The following is a 26954-nucleotide window of genomic DNA, read 5'->3' as shown; positions in this document are numbered from 1 at the left end:
TATCGCTAAGTTTAATTTGAAAAGCGGTAAAATTTTCTGTTTAGTACGTGTTGGAACAAGCTTCGTCGATGTATGCGAAAGCATGGAAGTAAACAGAATGGAAACAAATCTAGTTCAAGTACGATTTTTTTAATAGAGAAACGAAATATCTATTTGAGTCTGTCGATGTAAATGTCGTTCGAAGCAGCTGTCAGACTTACAATGTAAGAGCAGGTATATTCTTCACTCTGATTGGTTGAGACCGGGAGCGGGGGCTTCTATTTTGATTCCTAGTGAATTTCTCGCGAACTGATTTGAATTTCTCGCTGAAGGAGGTGATCTTTAATATTCTGAACTTATGTGACACAAAAAACAATCCGTTCTGGTCAACGGTTCCGTACGATTATATATTATCTGGTTTGTGATGTCTCGATGGAGGATTTTTTCAATTGCGAGCGACATTTAAGGCGTAAAAATTGACAAAGCGTTTCTGAGAGCCATGCCTAGGTCTTACAACAAGATGGACGACACCGACCCTCTGGCCGCGAATGAGTCTCTGGTATTTACATTTTGTTGTTTTATGTGTAAACGTAGTAGCTTAAATTTAAGGTTAATTTTTATTTGGTTTTTCCAAAAAATCCGCTTTGCTCTTTAATGTGCCTCTGCATCTCGAATCCTTACTCAAGCAACCAGTCCCCCTAATTGACATCCATCGCATCCATATTGTATCATGCGAGAAAATTTGTCAGAAATGCGGTCGCAATTTTTTCATCGAATCATCCAAGCTAAAATCAAATAACAACGTCATCAGAAGGTACGGAGAAGGTAAAGAAAATTAATCGTGAATTATAACCTTTTCAGTTAAGACAGGTTGTGTGATTGAAAACTTGCTGCTTTCAAAATATACGATTACAAACTTCAATTTCGGCTGGTGTTTCGATTCTCTCCTTCCGTCTTCTGAAGTAAGATAAAATTAACGCAGAAATCTTCTCAAAGTTGCCCACGAAAAGTCGTTTTCTTTCTTCAAATGCGGTGATTTCGATTCGATCAAAGAGCGACCTAGCGAAAAGTGAAAGTTATTAAAAATGAATGAAAGCGGGCGTCATGGCCGATTTATCATGAGGATATTTTAAATTTCGGTGATATTTTTTTGGCTCTTCTTTCATTGAATTCATCATGTTGGACCGTCGACTTTCTGTTCTTTGGCATAATATTTATTTTTTTCAACACAATCGACAAATTTCTGCTAAGCAGCTTCAAGGAACTAGCTAGAAAACATGTTTATGCAAAGTATAATTACAATGCGGAAAAAAAGGACGGAGTAACGTTAAGGACGGGGAATTCAAACGAAGGAAAAAAACTCGAAAATAATTTGCAAAAGGTACCGTTTGCGCATAGGTACTAACTGAATAATGGCTAGCAGCAAGTTACTTGGAATTTAAACTGGAGATGCGCATTCGCAACAATTGAATCACCGTTTTGTTTTGAAATGAAATTCAGTGATTTTTTTCCCGCGTGTTTTCGTGCTTCGAAAATTTCACCTACAATCCCCGAGGGCTACTTAATTACAAATGAAAGCATCGTCAGGTCGACCTCGCTAAAATCTTAAACCTTTTTACATGTGGCTGTTTGTTTCTCTATGGAAACAAAAGCCACTTCAAAGGCACGAGCCCAACCAGCACGTAGTATTGCGAAGATTAATTATACCCAACATGGAGCCAGTGCATACTGCTACCAGGCCATGAAAAAGAAAACGGGAAAACGAATTTAAATGCCACTTCAGCTTTTTTCTACGCCTCGATGCTACAATTGTTTGTTCAGTTCTCTAAAGAAAGCGTAGCAATTTGCATATGTAGGGTGCTTTCCGTGGTACATGTTTGTATAGATTTAAACAGCGCTGAGGTTTTGTTTATTTTGCTATTATTTTCTGACAACAAAGATACTTGGACGTGTGTTATAGCGAACATTAAAGACACTCGCACGGATTTTAAACGAAATTCATATTTCGCTGACGATGAAATTCTGCCACCTATACGTTTTTTCCCTTTTATTCTTAATCCCTGTCACAAAAATTCTAATTATGATTGAGAATTAAGGCGGTGGTTTTCAATCGTCCCAGTTAGAGTAAGCAACGTGAAAAGGATTGCAATTACTAACACGGCATGCAGTGTATAAAAACAATTAGCACTAATTTTTGAGCACCAAATTTCCAACTGAATATACTTCAGTTTAAAAGAGAAATTAAAACAGAAAAGTTCCTCGGTAATTTTTTTTCCTTTTTCGTAACAAAAATAAAATAACTATTTTAATAAGTGAGCCGTTTCATAGGCGACAGCGGTATTCAAAAACGCATACCTTAATCTGTCATTCTTTGTGTATTTAAAGCTTTATATGTACTTACGAATAACACAACCCTAACTTCTAATCAGACTAATTTCCAAGAACTTCAAAGAACCTTCTAGTATAAATGAAACAAGTCACCCAAGTGTTATTCTACCAAAAGATTTACATAATCGTAAGTTTTTGACATCTCAAGCAGGGACCATGCAGGTTTTAATAATAATAATAGTACGACTGCACAGGAGTTGGGTCACATAACCGAATTAATGATATGGTTGATGACCATGATTGTGTGGGATGTAGATCATTATTGGATAAGAGCAAATATTCCGAGAGAGTGGATACCTCCGATCATTACTACAAAAATATATATTTATCAGAAATAAGCATGTAACACAACAAACAGAAAAGATGTCGTGGCTGGATTCCTCCTTTGGAGAAGTATTTTTTTAAAGAGTCTTTGGATTTACAACAACTTTGTGACGAGAAGCAACAATTAAATTAAGGGAGACAAACTAAAATGATAATTCCTCTTTTTCTTTTACCTATATTTTTTGTTCAACAATAAAAGTAGGTTTCACAAAACCTTGTTCTAGTTCAACTCTACAATCAGCCTGCAATCAAACAAGCCAACAAAATTCTAAAAAAACTAAATGATATTTCAAATTAACTGTGATGAACTTGGGACCCAAAAGGGCTTTTAAGATACCATGAATAATTTATCACAGTCATCATGTGCATGTGCAGAAAGGATGGCAAAATAATGTTAAGGGTTTGAGTTTACTCAAAAGCAATTCATTAAAAAGGCATTCTGGTTGTACTTATTGTCCTAAACTAAAAAACAATAGCTTGAATGATAGAGAAAAGCCTGTCAGCAAACCTGTCCTAAGGAAAAACTGGAATAACAAAAAATGAATAACTCCTATGTCAAAACACATCGACAAAAGTGCTACTACAGATTTTAGGATAACCTACTGTTATTAGCAGTGCTTATACAGTTTCCATGGAGTTTTTTTAAAATACATAAATTTTGGAAATTAAACATGCATAACACAAGTCAAAAGCTAGAGGCTGTGTTCCAACACCTCTTATTCACACTTTGCATGTAATTCAATTAAAATCACAGAATGAAAACTACTCAGTAGAAACATTTGTGACAAATAAACCATACTGAACATGTTTTACTTCACACACTAATTACTTTAGGAATCAAAATAATTCAAATGACTATATTTTTTTCTGGTTAACACCAGGTGTTAATGTTAGCACATCACACTGTACTAAACTTGACAAATGTTTTATTTACTCATTCTCCTTCATAAGCCCAAAAGAATTGTGGATTTCTTTAAAGAAAACTCTGGAATGAGGACAAATGAACCTAACCAATACTTAAAATACAAAATACAGTGGGGAGCCGGTTTTTTCAAATCTAGGTTAAGAAAATCTTGGATTAGTATGAAATCTGATTTCAGATCTGGAAGCCTTGGAAGAAAATTCAGTATCACTCTTATTGTCTTTAATTTGATTACTGGATGCTCTACAGGGAACAGAGAAATTGTCCCCATGAACAAAGGAATAAAAGAATCTGGATTATAATTTGACTTTAGGTTTATAGCACTAATCAGCCTTCAATAAACTGGGCCCTGATCTGGAACACCACTACTTCACACCATGGAAAATAACAACAAAAGTTTTGTATCTTTGAGGAAAGTTTGACAGGTACAAAACACAAATCACTTTCAAATCCCTGCTAGCAAACATTTATACTTGTGAAATAAAAAAGAATATCAACTTATCTATATTGTTAGGCGAATCATGTAGGTAGTTCTTCCATTGCTTTATTAAACATCCAATCTTGTTTCACTAAAACAGTATTGAAACTCACCATAAGGGACTTAATAATTTATGTTAACTCAGATTTCTTGTTACAATCATTATGAAAAATCAGAAGGCCAGGTTCAACCTTACTGCAGTTGTGTGTATAGAGTGGAGCAAATCATTTTGCCAAAAGTACAATTTAAGCCCAACACCAACCTTAAAGAAGTCAAATCTGATGATTGATGATACTTCAAACTGTAGATCTCAGCATAATGATTGATGGTTTGTTTGTTAAAGTACTAAAAAAACCACAAAAGGTACTACCACACCCCTTATAAGCAAATTGTTAAACAATTCACAAATCTTAAGTTATCCATTTCCAGCCACTCAAACATACCTCATAAATTAGATGGTAAAAATTCTTAACAATTGACTTTACCAAAATATACTACTGCAGATATTTATGATCATTGAACAATAAAAATAATTCTTTTCTCTTCTTTTATTTAAATAAACTTAAAATTCCAAAACTAAGGATACATTTTAGTTTTACACACACACACACACACACACACATGTCCTTTACACCTAACAGGCATGTAGGGCAGCAACGTGTTCCCTCCACATCTGGTGATTAGTTTTACTTGCATAAAAAAAGGAAAGAAAATCGTGTTTACAAATACCTGTATTTTGAGAGAAAAATGCATAAATTTGGTCTTTGTTCAGTTAAAAAAACAGCTATGAATTTTTAGAAGAGTAAACTAAATTACAAATGTCAAGGTCATTTGCTATTTTGTTTACAGATTAAGTCACAATAAAAGAACAACAATGTTATAATCTCTGCTCGAATCATTTCAAAGCAAAAGAAAAGCATGCAATTGAAACTCACCTAGTTAGAAGAAATGTCTACAAAAGTTTAGACTTCAAGGAAAAAATCAAAAGTAAACAAAATTCAAAATAAACGTTTGTGTTAAGACCTGTGTTAGGATTGTTATGCCATGATTTCAATGAAGCCTTAGACTTTTGACTTTTACCAATTACTAACTAAAGGTAGCAGGTACCACCTGTTATTGAGATGACAACAAATTACTATGCTTGAATTTTGACATGTACTCTTAGTTTGCTTTACAGTTTGAATAAAGAGCACATTACAGCAATTCCCTTTCAACTGGTACAAAATATATTCTGAAATTTTTTTGGATGTGACACATTTTCTCCAATACATAAAATTCAGTTAGCTGAGATTGTAACAAGAGGTAATTTCATCAAAATAAAATTCACCAAACTTGTTCAAATACTATTTTGATGTTAGAATGTCAAACAAACACTGATTTGTCACAAACTTAACACTGATTTGTCAATAAGGCACAAAACAGTGGATCCTACTGAGAGAAAGTCAGCTTCAAGTGATTTTGTCTGAGATAGAACAATATCCTAGAGCCTTTGGAGAGAAAAACAAAAACAAAAACAGCAAAGTTATAGTGCAATCAACTTAGAAACAAAAATGGAAACTGAGGATCAGAATGAGAAAAATAAGGAAGACAATAAGGCAGATCAACAGGTATTTTTAACTGTTAATGACAGAATGAAGACAGGTTTTATTCATCGCAAATCCCCCGATCATAAAATCAAAAGTTCCATCGTTCAGAATTTCCAGTGTGACAGATTTATGACCCTTCTTATCACTATAGCATTAGCACAATAACTGATTAAAAAGATTAAAACTGAAGAGGGAACATTCTAAGTGAACAATATTTATCTTAAAAAAACACCGGTGACAATAATTTTATCACCACCACTGTATAACAAACTCGTGTTTAGGACCTTTGTTTCACTGACAACAGGTTTTAGCAGCAGTTCAAACTAATCTATTCAAGAGTAATAACACACCTTAAAACTACTTCAAATATTCATATGATTATCATTAAATATGGTACAAGAGCATAAAGGGGGTAAGTTTCTGAAGAAACTGTGTTGCAGCCACAGTGGGGGGTATTACAACTGAGTTGATAATGAAAATTTTCTACCATAGAGATTTTCTAAAGCCTACATTTCAAGCATTTGCCCTTGTCAGAGCTTTGAAAAAAAATCAGCTTTTGAAACTCTCTACCATGGCCAATTTACTTTATCAACTCAGTTGATAGAATCAAATTACCTCATGATAAAGCATTTGTGTACATAGACTAATATTGTAATGATAGATTACCATCATCAGAGTGGCACTGAAATTGGAAACCATCTCTTTATAGCAAGAGGCAGACATATGTGACACAATCTCTTAAGATATCCAATGCAATCACACAATTACTCATTAAATACCAACTGAATTTAAATGGATCAGTAGATCATTGATGATTCTCTCAGTAAATAATAATTTTTAATGAATTTCAACATTTTTCCCTATTCCTCAACCTGGAGACCTACTCAAGTTATTCATAACTATTGACCACAATTCCCACAAAAAATTCAACACAGCAGCCTAAGCCAGCTCTCATTATGAAATACCTGAGATAATACTAGAGCCCTGATGATTCAAAACCTATCATATATTGCACCAGTAAACCCATAGTTATTTTGTAAAAGTAATAGACCACACTTTCTATTGATTTACCAGTGGATGACAGGAGAATATGGGAAAATTTTTAAATCACAAACCAGAGACAACTGACTCACAAACCTTTTGGTCTATTGCTTAAATAACATTAATTGTAATTCCACTATTATGTCATATTACCATTTAAGGGAAATGGAACACACAAAATATGCCTAGGTAATGCACTGTAGAACAGGACAAAAACATACAGACAAACCTCAAAGCCCACAATAATTTTTGCATCATGAACAACACTTTAATGGTTTCTTTACATTGTTTTCTTTCACGCACCCCTTATGTAATCTGTACAATACTCACATAAGACTGTGTGACATTTCAAATACTAGAACCCAAAAGACAAGAAAATCAAAATTGGTATAGCAGAATAATAAATCCCTTATTCAATGGTTTAACATATAATATGAGTAAACATTTTGCTCATTGCTCATATTTTTCCTTGCCCCCATGGGGCTTGGAAAATACCAAGCAACTCCCAATACATCTGTGCATATTAGGTATAATATTAAACCATCAAACAAGGTGTATTTATTTTAGCTCAATTGAATTATTCAAATTTTATTTCCAGTCTATGACTGAGAATCATATTAACTACAGTCAATCAAACCTTTTGCAAAATTGGTTATAATTACAGCCTAAAATAGTATACCGGTCTAATGTGCAAATTTGTCAGTAATTTTTAAGAATCAGTACCTGACTATGATAGTGTAGGTAGTGTAATTTAGTGTATGATGCTGACCACCTTAAGGAACTAACCTACATTTGAAGCATTCTTTATAGGAAAATACTCGTTGAAATAATGCTAAATTTCATCAGTTACCATCTCCAATTTAGAAAGATTCCTCATAAGTATTGAATGCAAATAGAACAAGTTTCCATTTCAAAGAAGTACCATAATAACATGTTCATGTAAGATAATTCCAGAATTCAAAGGAGTGTCATCTCTAAAAGTCAGTGAGTAACCTCTCTTATTTTAACAGTTGAAAACTGATCAAAACACCACTTAAAACAAAATTAATGTAATCAAAACATGATCTGAGATTGAATTCACCCTTGCCCTTTGTCACTTATCCCTCTGCTTCCCAAGGTCTGGGTAACTTTGATTTGTGGTGGCCTTTTTTACTTCTCTCTCTCTCTCCCTCTCATTTATCTTATTACTGAAGGCAAATCAGGCCTTTGACATTTATATACACAAATGAAGCACTATTTGCACATTAATAAGCAAACTCTGTCCGTAAACTTGAACAGCTCTTGAAAAGTAATCATCATCATCACTGATAATAAATCCTCCTTCAATTAACAATTATAATGGGATTTTTTGATTGTCACTTTTCAGTCACATTCAATATCCTATTTTCCTGGAATTACTTTTAATTCATGATCAACTATAACTGTTGTATTCAGAAATTCTGTGTAGTGCTAAGATCCTTTGGTATAAAAAGGCAACAGTTTTAATTCTCTTCTTTTTCTTCTCATCTTTCTTTCTAGGAAATGGCTTCTTATAATACTTTTGATCCAGCTTACAATGGAATTTACAAGGTTCTGTTCCCTAGCAACCATCTAAACACATTGACTGAGTTAAATTAACACAGTGTTAAAAAAATTCAAGGATTTCTGTGTAATTCAATGCACTGACAAAACTCTGATAGATTTACATGTACCACTAAATTGATTATAAATTGTTCTGAAAACTGAACTTGATAATATCCTAAGGCACATGAATTCGTTATTACACAGGAAACAAATTAATCAAATAAATACACTAACCACTAGTAAAAGCTCCTAACCTTTCCCTGAAGAATGATAAACCTTTCAATTTTAAAAAAATTGACCCTAGAGGTATTTCTCAAGTTCATGCAAAATTTTGTGTTTATAATCACTTGACTGTAGAATGTTCATTTTTGTTATACAAAATTAAATATGTAAAAAAAAACATACAGTAAAAGATTCACAAAAATTACTTTTAGGAAACAAAAAGATTTTTTAGCTATTGCAGGATCCAAACAAAAACATGCCAGAGATTCACAAAATTACTTTTAGGAAATGAAAAGATTATTGAGTTATTTCAGGATCAAAACAAAAACATATTATAACATTTAGTTCTTTTAGCTTTTCATCAGTCTAATACCTGCTGTATACTTCTCACCATCTGACTTTCATTGAGTTTTGTTTATCATGCCATTCACCAAATGTTTCTACTAATCTTTGAATTACTCAGTTTCTAAAAAACTCCTAGTAACTTGAAGAAAACTCATCTCCATTCTCCCTTCACACACAGTAAATAAACCATACTTCTTTGAAACAGTTGACAATTCAAAAAATTTCCCATTCAGCAGGATGTTCCAAGAATCAACCATATGCACTGTCAATTTAGTCACCATTTTTGAAAACTTTTTCTTAATTAATTAATATACTAATTTAGTTAATTAATGACTTTACAAATCAAATATATAATCCCTCATTAAAATATAACATAACAGAATAACAAAAGTTAATTTCAAGTTTAATCTAGTTATAATAATTAAGTAATTAATGGCTGCTTAATATTGAAAATTATTGCATGTAATGACTTAAAAAATTACATATTACATGTATTAGAGTTAAATAATAATTTTTCATGTAATGAGAGGCTCTGAGAGCAAAACTTATAACAATTAGCAGTTTCATTAGCTCCACCAAACCATATTTTTTCACAGGTTTACTGGTACTCAAATTCATGTAGTTGCAGCAAAACATATTAGGTGTTGTAAGACCAGAGAACCCCAGAATCTGAGGATTTTTTGTGAATGCTACAAAGTGATATTTCAAGGCAAAAATGTCACTCAGTTTGAGTTGTAAAAACTGCATAAATAAGTCAATGAATTATTTTCAATGCAGAATTTTGATAATGATGAAGACATGAGTGGTGAGAGAGGTTGCTACTTCAAAGATGGCAAAAGAAGGATTGGTAAGCTGTCTTTTAATAAAAACCCCACACTTCACTCTTCATGAAAAACATATGCTACAACTCTTGTGCACTTACAATGGTTGACTTTGTTTTTCTAACTTTCTGACAAGAGTTTATAATAATAAAATCCTTTAGCAGTTTCACTCATGGGCCAGTAGTCAGCCATTCTCCCCGAGAAGCTATTCTCCCTGAGAAGCCATTCTCCCTGAGAAGCTGACCCCCACCTCCCTTTGAAAAAAAACCCCACCCCAACCCCTCCCATCATGCAATCCTTGTTTCGTCTGATTTTAAGATGGTTACAAATTACTGCTTGTTTTACAGACTTTGTGCTTGTCTATGAAGAAGAAGAGAAGGCGCCTCCACCTAAACATCTTGAGAAAAGACAAAAGTTTCTGGAAAATTTAGCCAAGTCTCAGCTGGAATTTGAAGAGGTACGACTTTGGATAAATTCATTTTTAGTATAAGCAGTATGAGCCTTTAATTGTAGGATTAAAAATCAATACAAAGCTTGTAAATTGGTGTACACAAATCCTTTACCTGTGTAATATTAGCATTCCGAACGTAGCTAGTCGAGAGTTGTAGAGAGTAGTAATGGCAGAATGACGAAAGACTAACGTTCGAAACGTCAGCTTTGAAACTCTTAACCGGACCCAATTCACGATATCAACTCAGTTTATAGTGCCAAATTACCTTTGTATACTCTCCCACCGACGCAGCACCACAGTTTCTTTAGAAATTTACCCCCTTTAATCACAGCGTCCTCTGCTTCCAAAATGATTACCAAGTTTTCTTGAGACATAAAGATAGGGCTTACACCACAGATTATGCCTTTTACATTGAGCACCAGGTTACCCCTGCTATTTTTATTCAAGATGGCGGATGAACAGTGTAACTGAGTAGGAAAATATGTGTTGAAAAATTCCATGTTTAACCCATAGGAGGTGACTCAAGACAAGAAAGTCAAGTTACATTTTATCAAGTGTCATGCTCCATGGGAAGTGCTATTGTTCTATGCAGAGGAGCTAAACTTCAGAGCCCCGCTCGAGGTTAGAATCCAGCTATCTTCATTTCTGTTTGCATTTCTTTTCAAGTAACGATAAAAAGGATGAGCTTTGGGAAATTTAATAGAGAGAGAATGTTTTAATGGTAAACTGTATAATAGCTATTTATTGTTAACAAACTTTAACTTAAAATGATTCTAAATTTGCACTTTTTATCAATAGCTTCGCACAACGAAGAAGGTAAACTGGTCAGAAAGAATCTTAGAAAAGTTTCGCATACCAAACATCTTCAAGGATGATGTACCAGGCACACCCAATGATTACTTCACATGCACATTCCAAGCGAACAAGCTCAACAAGTAAGTTGGTCACCCAGCTGGACCATTACAATTTACCACGTTACAGTTTGCAGGATTTTTTTTACGAACAATCAACTCGTTACACGCTAACAACAGTATGCATATTCTCCACACTTTCCTTCACTCAATGTGTATGGCATGAACAAGGAGAATTTTTCAAACAGACTAGACCTTCTTTGGTTGGTGATCATTTCCTTTATTCTCATGACATTGTTTGATTCACAGGTGATACTGTTAGGAGAAATTAGATGACAGTCCCTCTTAGGGGTTAAAGGGTTAACATACTTTGCAAACTATGCCAAAGAAAGAAATGATCCTTGCAGGTCAGCTGTGATATGGGCAATTGCAGACCTGAAAAACTTAAGGCTTTAGCAGGATTCAAACCAGTGCCTCCCAGGCACAAAATTTTGTGTGTTAACACAATCCTAGTTATATTATTTTATTTATATATGCCCATGTTCCGGGTCAAATTAGGTTCATGTTTCAATATTTTTTTCATAATTTCTGCCAGGTTTATTGGCCATGAAGATCAAGATAACTACTTTACAGAAACAGAAAGAACAAGAGTGGTAAGTAGCTGAGACTTTTCAGTTCTCTTCAAATAATTGCAACATACACATATATGCATGTTTATGGCCTCTATCTCTTTCTCATACAAATTGTGGTATATATCATTTCAGCTATCACTATGAACTCAAAACCCATGAAAATCTTGTGAAATAATTCATTGTAAATTCCCAGATTTTTCACAGGATTTTCATGGTTAAATCAATGACATTTTCATGGTCTCAGTGCCATGAAAAAGACCTGAAAAATCCCATGAAAAACCTGTGAAAATTTCCATATTCACGACCCATGAAATATTGAGTAAAGTGACCTAGAAGCCATGAAATACCCATGAAAATGGCATTTCATGGCCTTTTCAAAGGTACTGAGAAACCCATGAATTTCAAGCCCAAAATTTCATGGGGTCAAAGTTCACTAGTTTTTAATGGGTTGCAGCAAATCATGACCCATGAATATCCTGTGAATATGTAAAAAATTCATTGACCATGAAAATTTTCCTTGAATTTTCATGGCCTCTACATGGTTTTTTCATGGCACATGAAAGTTAATTGCCAGTTAGTTTTCATGGGGTTGTTAGGAATATGCAAGCACCATGAAAATTCTTTGGAAACCCTATGAATTTGGAATTAAAAATTCTTCACTTTTCTTGTACCAAAGACTGTACTACAGCGTATAGCTTGCAGTATACCATAACTGTAATACATACACTATCACTTAAATTATACACTGAAGAACTAACCTATCTGTGAAACTTCTTGGTCCTGTTGTACAAGCACACACACATGAAAGACATGACCAGAAGTCTGGATTCTCTGATAGTTTATTTTGTTTCACCAGCTGTACATAAATATTACTTTAGGATTCCAAAATTGTGATAATTCAGTTTACACTTTCTTAAATAAAAAAAGTTGGTATGAAATTTTCTGCATAAAATTAAGATGTTAATGATTTTTAGCTCTATTTTGATATTACTGATTTTCCTTGTGGAGACAGATTCTGCTCCTATATTTCTGTTTATTTAAACTATTTTGAAGGTATATAAATAAATTTGATGTGAAAAATATTTGGACGAAATTATTGAAAATATACTCACTGGTTTGATGTATTTTTGTCTAAACTTCAAATATCATTTCCTTCGTCTAATATCATGTGTAAAATGTTATGGACAGTTATTATAATGTCTATTTATGTAACAGCATTCATGTAAATTTCTTGATATGTTTTACACTTGTGATCAATACTCTCAAGGTAACTAACAACAAAACAATTACCAACTTTCTGCACTCTTGCATGTGTGAAGATATATCTATGGCTGACTATGTCAGTGTCTCTCTGTTTTGGCCACCTGAATGTGCCATCCTTCTTTCGGTTATCATTACTATTTGCATCTTCATCATCATTTGAACCAAGATAGGCTGCTTTAGCAAGTTTGCTTTTCCTTTCATCAGTTTTGTAGACCAACACTCTTCACTGTTTGCAAAATAAAGGGAGCACATCATCAGTTATCTAAGAGCCTTTCTTATGTACGTACTAAACCTAGAAATGGATAACTCGCCAAAACAGGTTCTTTTCAACATGAAGCCGTCAGATATTAAGCGACGCACTGTGGAAGTGGGGTGAGGTATTTCGTATTCAGAATTTGACTGTATTTTTTATTCCTAAGAACGGTCGAAAGTATTTCCATACAAACTCTTGTGATGTTTCGCCAGATGATCACAGAATAAAGATTTTCAAGTTAAATCAATAGTTAGTGCGCGCGCTCCGATGTTTACGCGTAATAAGATGACCAAGCTTGAACTTACCCCTTCACGTTGTAATGCATATCGATAACTTCATCTTGAGGAAACCTCTTTGAAAAAACTTTTCAGACGGTCCATTGCGTTGATCTGGAAAAAAAGAGACTGCTACACAAACACTACGAGAAATGTAATTGGAATGGAACCATTCCGTTCGAGGTACGAAAAAAACCGCCACTTCTTCGTAAATCACGTGTACTTTCACGTGGTGACCTTAGGTCATCGCAGCCATCATAGGTCAGCGGTCACATAGTGACCTCACAGGTTATCGTGATCGACGTTACGAAATGACTCCGAAGAGGTCTCGTTGCTGCGTCTGTAATCTTACAAAATAAAGCAGCACAAAAAGCTGTTCGGTATTTGGAATTCGAAGCAAGTAACAATCGACAGGACATCAGAGTCCAAGAAAGTCAGAGCTGACATCGACAGTGATTCCTGTGAAAGCGATCACGAAATCAACAACGATGTTGTAGAAGGCAATCTCAATGAATACATGAAGGTAACGTTTCATCCCGACTGAGAAGATGGCCTGACTCTGTTAACCGGCGACTCTATGAACGAGGTAAAAATAGCATTTTTTTCAGGTTACATTTGCACACTATTCAAAGTTCCAAATTGAGGTGACAAAGTGATTGATTTTTCATTGTTTTGTTCCACATTTCGTGTAGATGCAATGCGTACTATTGCTGTGCAATTTAAGCATCTGTACTCTGCAGCTGCCTTACAGGAAAAGCCCTAGAAGATTCCTCAGTCGTAAGAATGTAAGAGAAGGCCTTGAACAGGTTTCCAGAGTCATGGCTAACAATCAAAGCCAGCAGTGAGGCAGAAAAAAAATCAACAAAGTCGTCCAGGCATGGCGAAGGCAAAAATGCCCCAAAAAATCAAAGTGAGGATCAAACATCTGGGTCATTGCCTCCAGCCTCATTTGTCTCAACAAAGGAGCAAATTGAAGATCCATTGTTTTTAGTCATTGTTTTGTGATTTCCTGTACATTTTACGTTAACAAAGGCCACTTAAGATGTTTAGGGACATTTTCATTCGACAGTTTTCGCGCTGTACACCAAAATTCCATCAGTGGATAAATTTATAACAAGTCAGTTCCACGGATCATGAAAGTCAGCTCGTTGATAAATCAGTGACTGTGATGAACTCATTAATACCACTTTTAATGGCCTATGGATTTATCAATGAAATTCATGGGCAACAGATTTCAGGGAATATTCATGGCCCATTAATTTTGTTCTCCCAAAACAAATAAATTGTTAGCCCATGAAATGCTGTTTGATTGCAATTCATGGGCATGAAATTCATTCTGACGACTTTCTGGGGAAACTAATGGGTCATGAAAGTAGACTTTGAAGAAATTCATGGGTCATGAAAGTAGGCATATAAAGAAATTCATGGGTCATGAAATTAATTCTGGTGACTATCATGGCAAATCAATGGGTCATAAAAATAGACTTTGAAGAAATTCATGGGTCATGAAAAAAATTCCCCTAATTCATGGAAAATTCAGGGCTAAAAATAACCCCATGAAATTTCATTTTGCAGTATTCATGGGCCATGAAATGATCTTCATGGGTTTTTCACATGAAATTCATGGAATTTTCATAAAACTACAGTTCATAGTGTATCCTCTCTTACCAGTCAAGACACAAAAACTTTTTAATTCCTTACACCTTAACATCAGTATGCATATTCTCCATACTGTTCTTTATATATTTCTTATGGTGCTGATTAGGAGAATTTGTTTAAAAATCAAGAGCTTTCAATTACTGTAGTTGATGGTCATTTCCTTTACTCTTGTGACCTTAAAGTCTAATCCAGGGGTGATTTTGTAAGAAGAAGTTTGCTAGTCACTCTTAGGGTCAAAGGGTTAAACTGGTGATTTTGATTAGAATTAGTATTTTAGAGTTAATATTGTTAATGACTATCATTGTAATAATGAATTTATACTTTTTGACTCCAAGTGGTGTATAGCAATAAAGGATATGGTAAGGATAGAGTTAATATCTCATAGTAAAATACTCTGCCTTTCTTTCCAGGTGTATGAAATTATGGAAACAGCTCCATTTGGCAAGAGGCAAAAAGGAGAAATTGGTAAGAATTACTTTTATGTGATCATAGAAGTAAAGACTGAGCAGGATCCTACACTTTCTGATGAGTTCTTAAATAGAATACCACCTGTGCTCTCAAGCATCATCTGGAATTATTATAATACTTTTTTTTAATATTATGCACAAAATTTAGGATATTAGGGAAGTAAGGATCAAGCTCAAGAATTTCTTTCAAAAGAACCAATCACTGTTCTCATAAATATGTTCTAAAGAAAGGTAGTATAATAAGAAAATGAATTATGTTTCTCTACAGGCATTAATCGTCTTGTTGAAGAAGAAGTTTTCAAGGCTGGGTATCCTCTTCATGTGGTAAGGTTATGTGATGTTTTTTGCCACCATTTTAGATATTTATTCATCTTTTTAAATTGAACACATGAAATTTTGCTCATTGCCAACAGTAAGGTGAAATATATTTTTGTCCAGAGAACTAGAGGTTGACAGTGCTAATGGTATATAGAGCTGTCTTGTGGAAGTATCTGGGGATTTAATTGGCAATAGGTAATTTTCAGTTGTTTAATCAACCCTTTAACTCTCAAGATTTTCTAGTAAATTCTCCCCTCCAGTTGTCACACATTTCCTTGTAAATCACTTACAATAATTTGGTTTTAGATCAAGATAATAACTTCTATTTGAAGAGTTCCAGTAGTCTCACTTCTGGGACTTAAGGGGTTAACTAAGTGTGCTATATCAGTTAAATTAAAAAATCCTATAAAGGACAATTGCTGACTCACACAATTTTAGTACCACTCAGCTGCATAGTAAGTAATAAATACACATTTACACATTTTTTCACACCAGGGACCTGCAGAGCTGCCAAAGGAATGGAAAGAAGGACCTGATGGACCTGAGGAAATCAAACTTAACAAAAGGCAGATCCTGAAAGAATACTGGGCACGGTGGGGAAAGTGGTTGAAGTATCAGCCTCTTGATCATATCAGGTTTGTAATACTACAATTAAATCGTATTTTGTTTAATTTGTATTTTTGGGGAGGGGGTACTCAAGAGAATTTTGTATCAGATGTTCTGCTTTGAGGTTTAAAATCTTAAATGTGTGTATACAAAAGAGTTTTCATCATACCAAGAAGCGAATATAACCCTTGCTACTTAAGCATCATTAACACAAGTCAAATAGAGTTGTTCTTCAGAAGGAGCTAAATTAAGGAGTTAGTAAATAGAAATTGGAGAGATGGTAAGTTTTGAGCTCAGTAAAGAAATAAAGAAAGATGTTTTCGTCTTGTCACGAGCGTGGGACAAAGAAAAAATTCTGAGTCCCTGTGAGGAATGGAACCTCAGACCTTCGGATTCCACACACCAAACATCTTTCTTTAATTAAGGAGTTGTTTGACCAATGTGCAGCTGCCAATACACCCAGCCCATTTGTTATGAGATGTGATAAGTTTTTCTACTATGCTGTCAAGTACACTAGTCTTATATATCAATTTGTTATTTATATTTCAGGGAATACTTTGGAGAGAAGATTGGTATTTATTTTGCATGGCTAGGTAGGACTGTTTCCAATTTTATCAAATCTCCAACACAAATCTGAAGTCTCAGAGCTTCCAAAAATTTTTAAAATTACAATTCAAATTAATTCAAGATTTTCAATTCTTGACCAATGGTGATGTTTAGGTCAGTACACAGCATGGCTTCTCATGCCATCATTTGTTGGACTGCTGGTGTTTCTGTATGGTGTCATAACCATGAATGGACCTGACAACAAACCTGCGTGAGTATCATTCAACCATTAACCTCTTCACTGCCAAGATCTCTTAAGCCTTTAACTCCCAGAAGTGATTAACATAAAACTTCTCCCTACAATATCCATACATTCTTCAGCAAACAGGTAATGAGAATACTCAAACTATCAGGTAGAAGCTGCTATCTTGATCTAGCACCAAGTTCTCATAACTAATTTACAAGGAAACGTGTGGCAGCTACATAGGATAATTAACAATCAGATCTTGCGAGTTAAATAGTTAAGTAATTCTCCTTGCTCTCTGCTATACATTTCTAATGATTTGGTGTTGGATCAACTGATAAGTAAGTTTTTGTTTTCAGCCTTGATGTGTGTAACAGTCCTCCAGGAACCTACATGATGTGTCCATTGTGTGATGAGTCCCTTGGGTGTCATCCAGTTGATCTTCACACAAGTTGTATGCTGGGCAAGGTGTGTGACCTCTCTGTTCATCAGAACTTGAACTTCCCTTTGACTTTTATGAATGAGGGAGTTCTGCCTAGTCATCTATAAATGTTAGCCAACTCAATACATCAAAAGATCCTCTCCCCTTGGAGCATGCTGTCATTGATGAAAACAAAATAAATAAATAGATTCTCTGTCAAGCTACTGATTATATACCACTATTTTTTCATGTTCTGTGACTCATATATGTTAGTGTACGTAAGGTCAATAAAATCAATATCTAACCAACATTTTTCTATTTCTATCCTATCCACAGGTTTCGTACTTGTTTGACAATGCAGCCACAGTTTTCTTTGCTGTCTTTGTCTCCTTTTGGGGTAATTATCATCTAAAAAAGCCTCCCTAGAAGTTACTTCTATTAAATATGCATGAGACAAAAACGTACACATAGAAACATACATGCCCTCTACATGTCTCTCAATGAGCTTTCTTGTCCATCAAGTTTGGCTCCACCTGTGGTAGTGGTCAGAATTTTTTTAAAAAAGTAACTTTTGTCAGTGACTTGGGCTTCTAATCTCATGGTTGTGGTTATTTTATTTTGAAGCGGTGTTTTTCTTGGAGTTTTGGAAGAGAAAAGAAATAACCCTGGCATATCACTGGGATGTTCTAGAGTATGAGGAAGAGGAGGTAATGTAAACAAATGTTCCTACTGGGGGAAATATAATTGTTGTAGGTAAAATGTGGCCAACACTCACTGGTTTATAAAGGAGGTCACCATCTATTCTCTTTTATACTGTAAATGAATTAAGGTAAAGTTTCTAAAGAAAATGTGGTGCTGGGTCGGTGGGGGATATGAAAAGATAAATGGGGTTTATCAGCTGGGTTGATTATGTAAACTGACCACAGTAAATAGTTTTTAAAGTAGACATTTGGAGCGAAAGGTTCTAAATCGAGTTTGTTAGAGTCTCTTGAAGACCTTTCCTAGAATTTATTCGCCTTGACATTGTTTCTTTCGTTTGTTCAGGAACGTCCACGGCCAACATTTGCAGCTTTAGCACCAACAGTAGAACGAAACCCAGTAACAGGAATACTTGAACCACATTTCCCTGATGAGAAGAGACAACCTCGAGTCTTCTCGGGAATAGCTATTGTTATTACTATGGTAAGATGTTAGTAATACTGATTGATTAAGTATTGTCAGTTGAGTTGATAACGTAAATTGGCCACCATAAAGAGTTTTAAAGCTGAAGTTTCGAGCGTTAGCCCTTCGTCAGAGCGAATGGAGGAATTGTGAGTTGTGTGTTAGTACTGTGCAAACGACTAACATAGTTTACCCTTAATTCGGCATCGCTCATTTTCTCGTTTAGACAGGCCTATTTGTCAAAATGTGAAGTGAATATAACGATGTTTAACTGGCGGCAGAATGACAGCACTCAATCGCATCTGATTGGCGGAGAATACCGCATCTTAGCTGTAATTTTTTTGGAGCATTTAGTTAGCATTGCCTGAAAGTACAGGCAATCGCTCCATTCCCGTGCATGCTCCACCACACCATCTCTCTTACCGTCTCGGTTATGTTCGCATGCCTCTGTTTTTGATTTGGTTTGGTTTGGTTTGTCTTGTTTTCGCACGCAGTTGTCTGTTTTGTTGTCTGTTTTTTCGCTTATTCAAAGTACATGTACTGATCTGGAGAACTGGGAGTGCTTAGGTAATTATATTATGAATATTATGAGAACTATCTTCAATATTATTAACCATACGTACCTTTTTTGTTTGTTTGTTTTGTTTATTTTTTTTTGTTTTTGTTCTTTTTGATCAGGTTTCTCTAGTGTTGGTGTTCATGGTGGGAGTGATCGTCTATAAGCTATTGGTTTACCGACCGCTGGCTTCTAATCCATCCACCCGAGCTCGAGCTCAACAAATCGCTAACATCACTGGCGCATTTGTCAACTTGACAATCATCATGATCCTCAGCAGGGTGGGTACAGTCTATCACATACTGCTAGTCACTGTATTCATATCTTTAAAAAGCATTTCTAACGGCGGGTAGTATATATTGGTGGAAAAGTCCCAAAGTGGAAAACTGTCCGGGAAAATTTGACAGCTGTCCGAGGAGCGCAGCGTTACATTCCATGGCATGACATCGAAATTCAATAGATAGTCCTAAACAATCCTTTACGCAATCTCTTTTGTACCCACAAAGAAAATATTGTTGAAGTTGCCTTCCCATGCAAGGGTAATTTAGAGTATCAAGGAAAAAGAATGAAGTTGTTTCATATTATAGGTAAACTGAAGAATTCTGCATTCCTTTGTAGGTTTACGAAAGAGTCGCCTTAGCATTGACTCATTGGGGTAAGTTGTCTCAAATTGATAGTAGAAGAAAAGGAAATGAATCGGTAAACTTAAGCAAAGGGCTCCCCTCTCTGTAGAGGGTACAGTGATACCCTGTTACTGACAGACCAACCCTTGTCGCGCTGGAAGAAGAACGTGACCACTCCTTGTGGTGAACTGGTCTCATAAAGTTTGTGTTTCTTTATGCCCGTAGAAATGCACAGAACACAGACGGAGTATGAGGACAGTTTGACTTTCAAGGTCTTCGTGTTCCAGTTTGTGAACTTCTACTCGTCCATCTTCTATATTGCATTCTTCCAAGGGAAAGTAAGAAAGTAGTTTTAGGAGCATATTAAACGATTAGGGTTTTTTGCCCATCACAACTCAACCCGACACACAAAGTGTTAATATCAACACTTTGTGTGTCCGGTTGACGACCTCAACTTACACAAACTACGATCCCATAACGCCCCACTCACTCTCGTGCCCGCCGTCCAGGCCTCTTATTGACGTAGCGGCAAAATATTCATTTATGCTGTTACGACCATCACAATTGACCAAACACCCCTTTTTAGCGCTTGGTGTTGTATTCTACATCAAGCCTACATCGCGTGTGATCGTCCAGTTGATCATGTTTATAATGTCGCGCGGGAAGTTATTTTTCAGAGATTTTGGAGGGGTGGGGAAGGGGTTGATAAAGGAGATTTAACTTCAATATCAGTGCAGGGTACTCATGATTTGTGGATTGTGCATTTTGTTTGTAGGCTGGTTGGTTACCCCGGACATTACCGCAGATTGTTTGGCCTTCAGGCAAGAAGAGTGTAAGCTAGATTGTGAAAGTCATCATTAGGTAGAGTAATGGTGTCACGCTCACATTTCGAGACTTTACACAGCCAGTAGGTTTCGTTATTGTAACTCACACCAACATATGATTTGTTGTTTTACTAGTGTGCACCTAGTGGCTGTCTTATGGAGCTGGCTCAGCAACTTGTGATCATCATGGTTGGTAAACAAACCATAAACAACGTGCAGGAGATTGTTATTCCGTAAGTATAACGCTGAGTTAGATTAGTACATAGTGGTTCTAGGACATCCTGGATTGTTTCGGCTTTAGTGTTGAGCGCTTTTAGATTGAGTATCGTAAAATCAAAACCAAAGTAATCACACCAGCTTATCAGAAGAAAGGAAAGGACTTTTAAGAGCCAGTGAGAACTCAAAGTAAAACCAACCAAAAAGCGCGGGAAGATGCGGGTGACCAAGTCGTGATTTGCATCTGATTGGTAGAGAAAGTGCTGCGAGTTTTTTTTGGACCAATCACAGAGTGAAGTAACTCCAAAACCAACGCAATCCCAGGAAACTTTCGACACTCAACTGAATATTGCTCGAATATTATATGATTCATCAAGCAATCAGAGGCAAACCTTAAACCAATCGCTAACCAAACGTTTCTCCGTTCTCAAGCCTGGTTGCGAGTGTGCCTGTATTATGATAACCTCTTTCAGTTACTTAGGTTTGCTTTTGCAGCTCTCATAAAGAGATCTATTTTTTCTGCAAAGAAAAAAAAATCATGGCTTTGGGTAACCAGCAACCTGAAATTTATAAGACGATGGTTCAGCATTTAGGGAAGAAGCTGAGGGTTTTCCAGACGAAATTGTTGGCTGATCGAAATTAAATACCTCTCATAAGTGAAGTGCTTGATGATTTGTCTGTAGGATGTTAAAACAATGGCTCAAGAGAAAGAAGCGCGGTACATCCAAAGAAGAAAGCCAACCTCGTTGGGAGGCCGACTATGAACTGGTGGAAAATGAAGGACTCTTCCAAGAATACTTGGAGATGAGTAGGTGTCCACGGAAAATATTGCTTTTGTAGTAATAGCTAACAAATAGATTCCACCGCTCCATCGGTATCGCAGAGATCATGGGTTCAAATCCCGTTCGGGCGTGAATTTTTTTTCAGGCTTTATTTTCACTACTACTTCACAAGTAGCGTTCATAACTGTGAGGATCGCTTCCAGATTCGAAATAGATTCCATGTTGCCATGCGCTTGTTCAGTAATAGAACACAGATGACATCAAATGTGGTAAGAAAAAAAGTAGGATACCAGGCAAGCTTAGTATGTCACTGCTGTTCTTACCACGTAAGAACAACAGTTCTTTCCGTCGCAATTGCTAGTAGTGAAGTTCATATCACAATTTCTGCCAGAAGGAAACATCTGAAAATATCCAACTAAAAATTTAGCTTTTAGCTTGGTGATGTACAATTTTTCTTACAAACTGTTGTTTTCACCCAAAAAGTTCTCCAGTTCGGTTTCATTACAATCTTTGTGGCTGCCTTTCCTCTGGCTCCGTTCTTCGCTCTCGCCAACAACATCTTTGAGATTCGCATTGACTCAGACAAGTTCGTTTGTGAGGTGAGACGACCCATCGCCGACAGGGCTCAAGATATCGGCATCTGGTTTGACATTCTGGACAGTGTTGCTAAGATAGCCGTCATCAGCAACGTAAGTAGAAATATCCAATCACAATAACGGAAATAAATTAAACATCAATCACAAGGTGGCTTGCACAATAGTCGATTACTCTCGTGTAAACAACGAACTTAGAACTTGTTTAAGTCTCTGAATACGTTTTCTACTGCTGGAGATTTTTCATGTGATGCCAAGTCAATAAGGCAAAAATGTGCTCTATATCTGTGTTTATAACTTTTTTTCTGCAGGCCTTCCTCATCGCTTTCACCTCAACCTTCTTGCCAAAGATCCTGTACCGCTTTGCAATATCAGAAGACAATTCCCTAGAGGGATATCTTAACTTCTCCTTGGCTTGGTCTCCCCATAACACTACGGCTGTACCATGCAGGTATGCCTAAGTCTTGTGAGTAATTTTCTACGTAGATACACAAGATATAATTTATCTATCAAGCGAGTTGTTGCATGTAAGGAAGGCTTTTATGTTGACCCAAAGTCAATTTCCGAGTTTTGAACCTTAACGGGATGCCGGTGATATCACAATTATCTGTTACGGAGGCACTGAAACCCAAATTTAATGAGCTCCATGCTAGGAATTCGTTAGATTTCAATGTAGCCAGTAGTTTGAATTTTTTCTGTTATGCTGTACAGCGTTCGAATTATGATTTCGCGAATCTTCTCAGACTGATTTATTCCACTTCTGTTGAACTTTTTCAGATACGCAGAGTTTAGAGATCGTGAGGGTCACTTCACTAGTTTTTACTGGCATCTGTTAGCCCTTCGGCTAGGATTTGTCATCATGTTTGAGGTGAGATTGTCTCTTTCTAATCGTGATGCTTGTAAGTAATTCAGTCGATGTAGCTATCTCAGTTGTTTACTCCAAAGTAAATCGGAATATCCTGTGAGCTCTCGTGGGCTCCCAAAATAGTATTGTGTCACGTGATTCTAACCGTCCGTACACGCCCTATTGCTTAACAACTTGATGAGCGAACACCATAGCCTCACTAAAACGGTTACCAGTCGTTGAGTAACCACGGTCGTTTCGTACCCGGTCGTTTCGTACCCACGGTCGTTTCGTACCCACGGTCGTTTCGTTCCCTGTCAGTTGAGTCACCCTCTCGGTCATTTCACACCTAAACTAACAAAGTATGTTTTCCATGTATTAAGTGAAGAAAAAAGATAACATTTACACGAGCTATTATTGTTAAAAAAAAAAAACACAAGTATCAACAATAGACTTTTCTATAAAATTTCACACTCATCGTGAGCTAGGCAATAATTAAGTTGCTTACCTCGTTTTACTCAACTTTTTTGTCATACGCAACGATTGATATCTTTTCACGCGCTGGCGCGTGATGCATTTTGATTGAATGTATGAATCGATGAGCGGGTTGGGTACGAACCGACCTAAACTTAGGTAAGAATCGAATGCATTTGAGCACAAAACGAGTAAGTACGAAACGACCGGATACCACTGAAACCTGGACTCTTTTATACTCTCCTTGTAGCACTTTGTGTTCTTCGTGTCTCGTTTGATCGACTTACTGGTGCCAGATGTACCACAATCGCTTGAGATCAAGATCAAGCGCGAAGCGTATCTTGCTAAGCAGGCGTTGTCCTGATCACCACAATCTAATGGGAGGAAAGAGTGATGGTGAAAGTGCCGATGATCTGGAGGAAGATTATATACCCTAACTGATGTTTGCCTTTTTTAGTGTAGAAAGGAAATTGCAAGTCCTGAAAATGTGCATCGCGTGATCGCGTCACACTATGCTCAAATTTGCGTGACTCCAGGCTACGTGAAGGGTCACGTGGTACTGCACAACGCCAGTTTTTTTCTGGGTGTATTTTTATGGTCAACTATAGTTCAAAATTTCTCCTCTGAAAACTACCGGTCACCTCATTATTTTCAGGTCTTGCAAACCGTTTATGCTTTTGTAGCTGGGTGACATTGTAGTTGAGATGCAGAAGCCATACTATATACGCTTCAGCTGTGTGGGTGTATAAGTAACAATGGTGACGGTGTACGTGATTGGTTTAAAGAATGGCAAAAATAATTATTGATATATTTATATCCTTAAAATCAACTGTTGTCGTGCGTAGTTTTAGTCGCTTGAGCTGATTTCCTCCCAATTAATGAAATAAAAAGTTATAAGAAAGATTTTTAGTGCATGCAGGAGAGAACGGATGCTGAGATGTTGAGAGTTTTTATTTCCTCTCTGAAAATTACACAACATTCCATGACTTTCTTAAAGTTTTTGTTTTTCGCCGTTTTTATTTTTTTCTTCTTCTTCGTCTTTTTCACTGTAAAGTTATTTATTTCGGTATGAAGGTTTCTTTGGTCTTCATTGGTCAGTTTCAAAAGAATTTTCAAATGTTGAAAACGCTCAAAGATCCTTAATCTTTGATGTGTCAGACAGTTTATTCTATTCATTAAAAACCCTCACAACTCTCAAGGTCACGATGAGATAGCAGAAAAATAGATTATTTATTACCGTTAAAACTATGTTATACGCTGAGGTATTAGGCTGATCGCAATTGCTATCAAAATATAAGTTATGGGGAACGTCCTTATGGCGACGGGTTGATATCTGATTTTCAGATCTTTAGATATTATTTGTTTTTCTTACTGTTATTGTATAATATCTCCTGGAAGGGGAATAATTTCGATTTCACCAGTAGTGAAATCAATATGACACTTATTGATTTATTGACATAGAATGTCAAGATATTTTCCGTCAGCTGCCACTGAAAGGAAACTAGGAAAATCGGTGGATAGAGAGATAGAATCTTATTTGGAGGCAACTTCGTTCCCAGAGTCCTCAATCTTCCTCCCTTGAGGAAGGAAACGAGAGGACCTTGGGAACGAGATTGATTTAGAGGATAAAAGGGGATAAATTATGTCATTTAAGAGGATGAAGCGGAACTAAAACTGGTATTGTTGGTGTTTGAACGACTGATGAAAACATACCAAAACCGACCGGTCAATTGTCACAGGCACAACGGAATCTTCAAAATTACGTTTCTTAACCCTTTGAGGCTCTCTTACAAATACTCATTTAATTGAATGTAATTTATTCAGGTGATATATTTTATTGGAATATTAATTTACGGTTCGTCAGGGCAGAAGAGCTAACAATTCGCATGGAAAGTTCGCTTTCCATTTGTTTTTCAAGAAAAATTATATTTGAAAATTATTTAGTAAGTTATTAAGTTTTATGGGATATTTGTCGGGAAGGCAACATTGTATAGTTCAGGGAAGGAGAGTGTAAATTCCCGTTATTGGGGCTCCAATTGTTTTCTTTACCTAGTTTGGTGTCTAAGCGACTTAATCGCTGTGTATAGTACTTTCTGTCATAAATATTGGTTTAGTTAGTTTCAGCTTGGTCCAATATCTTTATAGTTATTAGCTTTGATAAAGGGTACGACGCTGTGATATTTTTCTCTCTGCTACATTAATTGATACAATTAGAATTACCCTCAAAAATTAATACGATAGTTAATGAGACTTGCTATTAATTACAAAATCAAATTTCACTTTCTTTAATTTTGCTGCACTAACTTACTTCGGGAATAGTGTCCTTCTGAAACCAAAATTAGAATCTCTGTCATCTATATAACGGATTTGGTTTTATGGCAGGTTGTGTAGCAGGGATACCTTGAATCGTGTAGTGGTGTACCTAGTAACTGGATAGTAACAGCGTTGATTCATGTCGTATGATAGTCAGCGGTATAACACTCAAGGGCGGTACACTACCTGCAGGCGGGTGGCCTGGGACTGTATTAAAAGACGTGCAAGAGTGGCTGAAATAAACTGGTTCGTTGGACAATATTGATTGTCTCTTTCATTTAACTTTTGTGGACAGTCTGTTTCAATTGTCATTCCGTCTCCTTTCGCTCGCACGAAAATGCTTTCATGGCTGTTACAGGTCAGGGAGAAGGTAGAGAAAAAATATTCCTTCAAAGGGAGATGGAAAATGCTGACACTTTTTGACAGTTGATAATCCTCTTCTCTCGATTAGGAGGGATTATTCCCCTCTTAATCCAGGTCAAGTTGTTTTGTGGATGAAACTTCTCTTTTTTCCAAACTTTTTAACATTTCAAATTCTTTAGTACGTTTCAATCACACGAAACATGTTGGATTGATAGAGTATTGCTGAATGAAATTGAACAACACAATGGTATCAGGTTTCCAAGAAAAGCAAATATATTTCCATGTTGCGTTAAGGAACGGTCAGTTCACGTGCACTGCATGTGACTCACTAGAAGCATAGAGAAAACGATGGAGGGGAGGTTGAACTGAGGCCAATATAAGGACTGATATATGAAATGGTCAATTCTACATTTGTCACGGAAACATCAGGGAATTTCAAAAACCTTTGGCTCGAAAACCATGACTTTAGATGAATTTTTGCAGCTTAATCTCTAATTATTCTGGTACATCTTTTCTGATCATCCGTAATTTAAATATTTCACGTACCACT

General features: G+C 36.0%; 1 protein-coding gene across 1 annotated transcript; it reads left to right on the top strand.

Annotated features, from left to right (window-relative positions):
• Positions 1-263: 263 nt before the first annotated feature.
• Positions 264-26302, top strand: LOC131793901 (anoctamin-7-like). The gene is given in 27 exon segments (XM_066171751.1): positions 264-538; positions 8237-8287; positions 9626-9695; positions 10017-10126; positions 10634-10741; positions 10919-11055; positions 11567-11624; positions 15464-15518; positions 15789-15844; positions 16334-16473; positions 16994-17037; positions 17165-17261; positions 17594-17702; positions 17992-18052; positions 18280-18362; positions 18700-18837; positions 19495-19653; positions 19991-20027; positions 20221-20341; positions 20771-20825; positions 20955-21052; positions 21719-21843; positions 22301-22506; positions 22722-22861; positions 23188-23278; positions 23979-24089; positions 24091-26302. Coding segments are annotated over 27 exon segments (2595 nt in total). The 5' UTR covers positions 264-478; the 3' UTR covers positions 24166-26302.
• Positions 26303-26954: the final 652 nt, after the last annotated feature.

The sequence above is a fragment of the Pocillopora verrucosa genome, chromosome 9 (genome assembly GCF_036669915.1).
Source record: "Pocillopora verrucosa isolate sample1 chromosome 9, ASM3666991v2, whole genome shotgun sequence".
Taxonomy (NCBI): Eukaryota; Metazoa; Cnidaria; class Anthozoa; order Scleractinia; family Pocilloporidae; genus Pocillopora; species Pocillopora verrucosa.
This window is presented reverse-complemented; position numbering and strand designations above follow the sequence as displayed.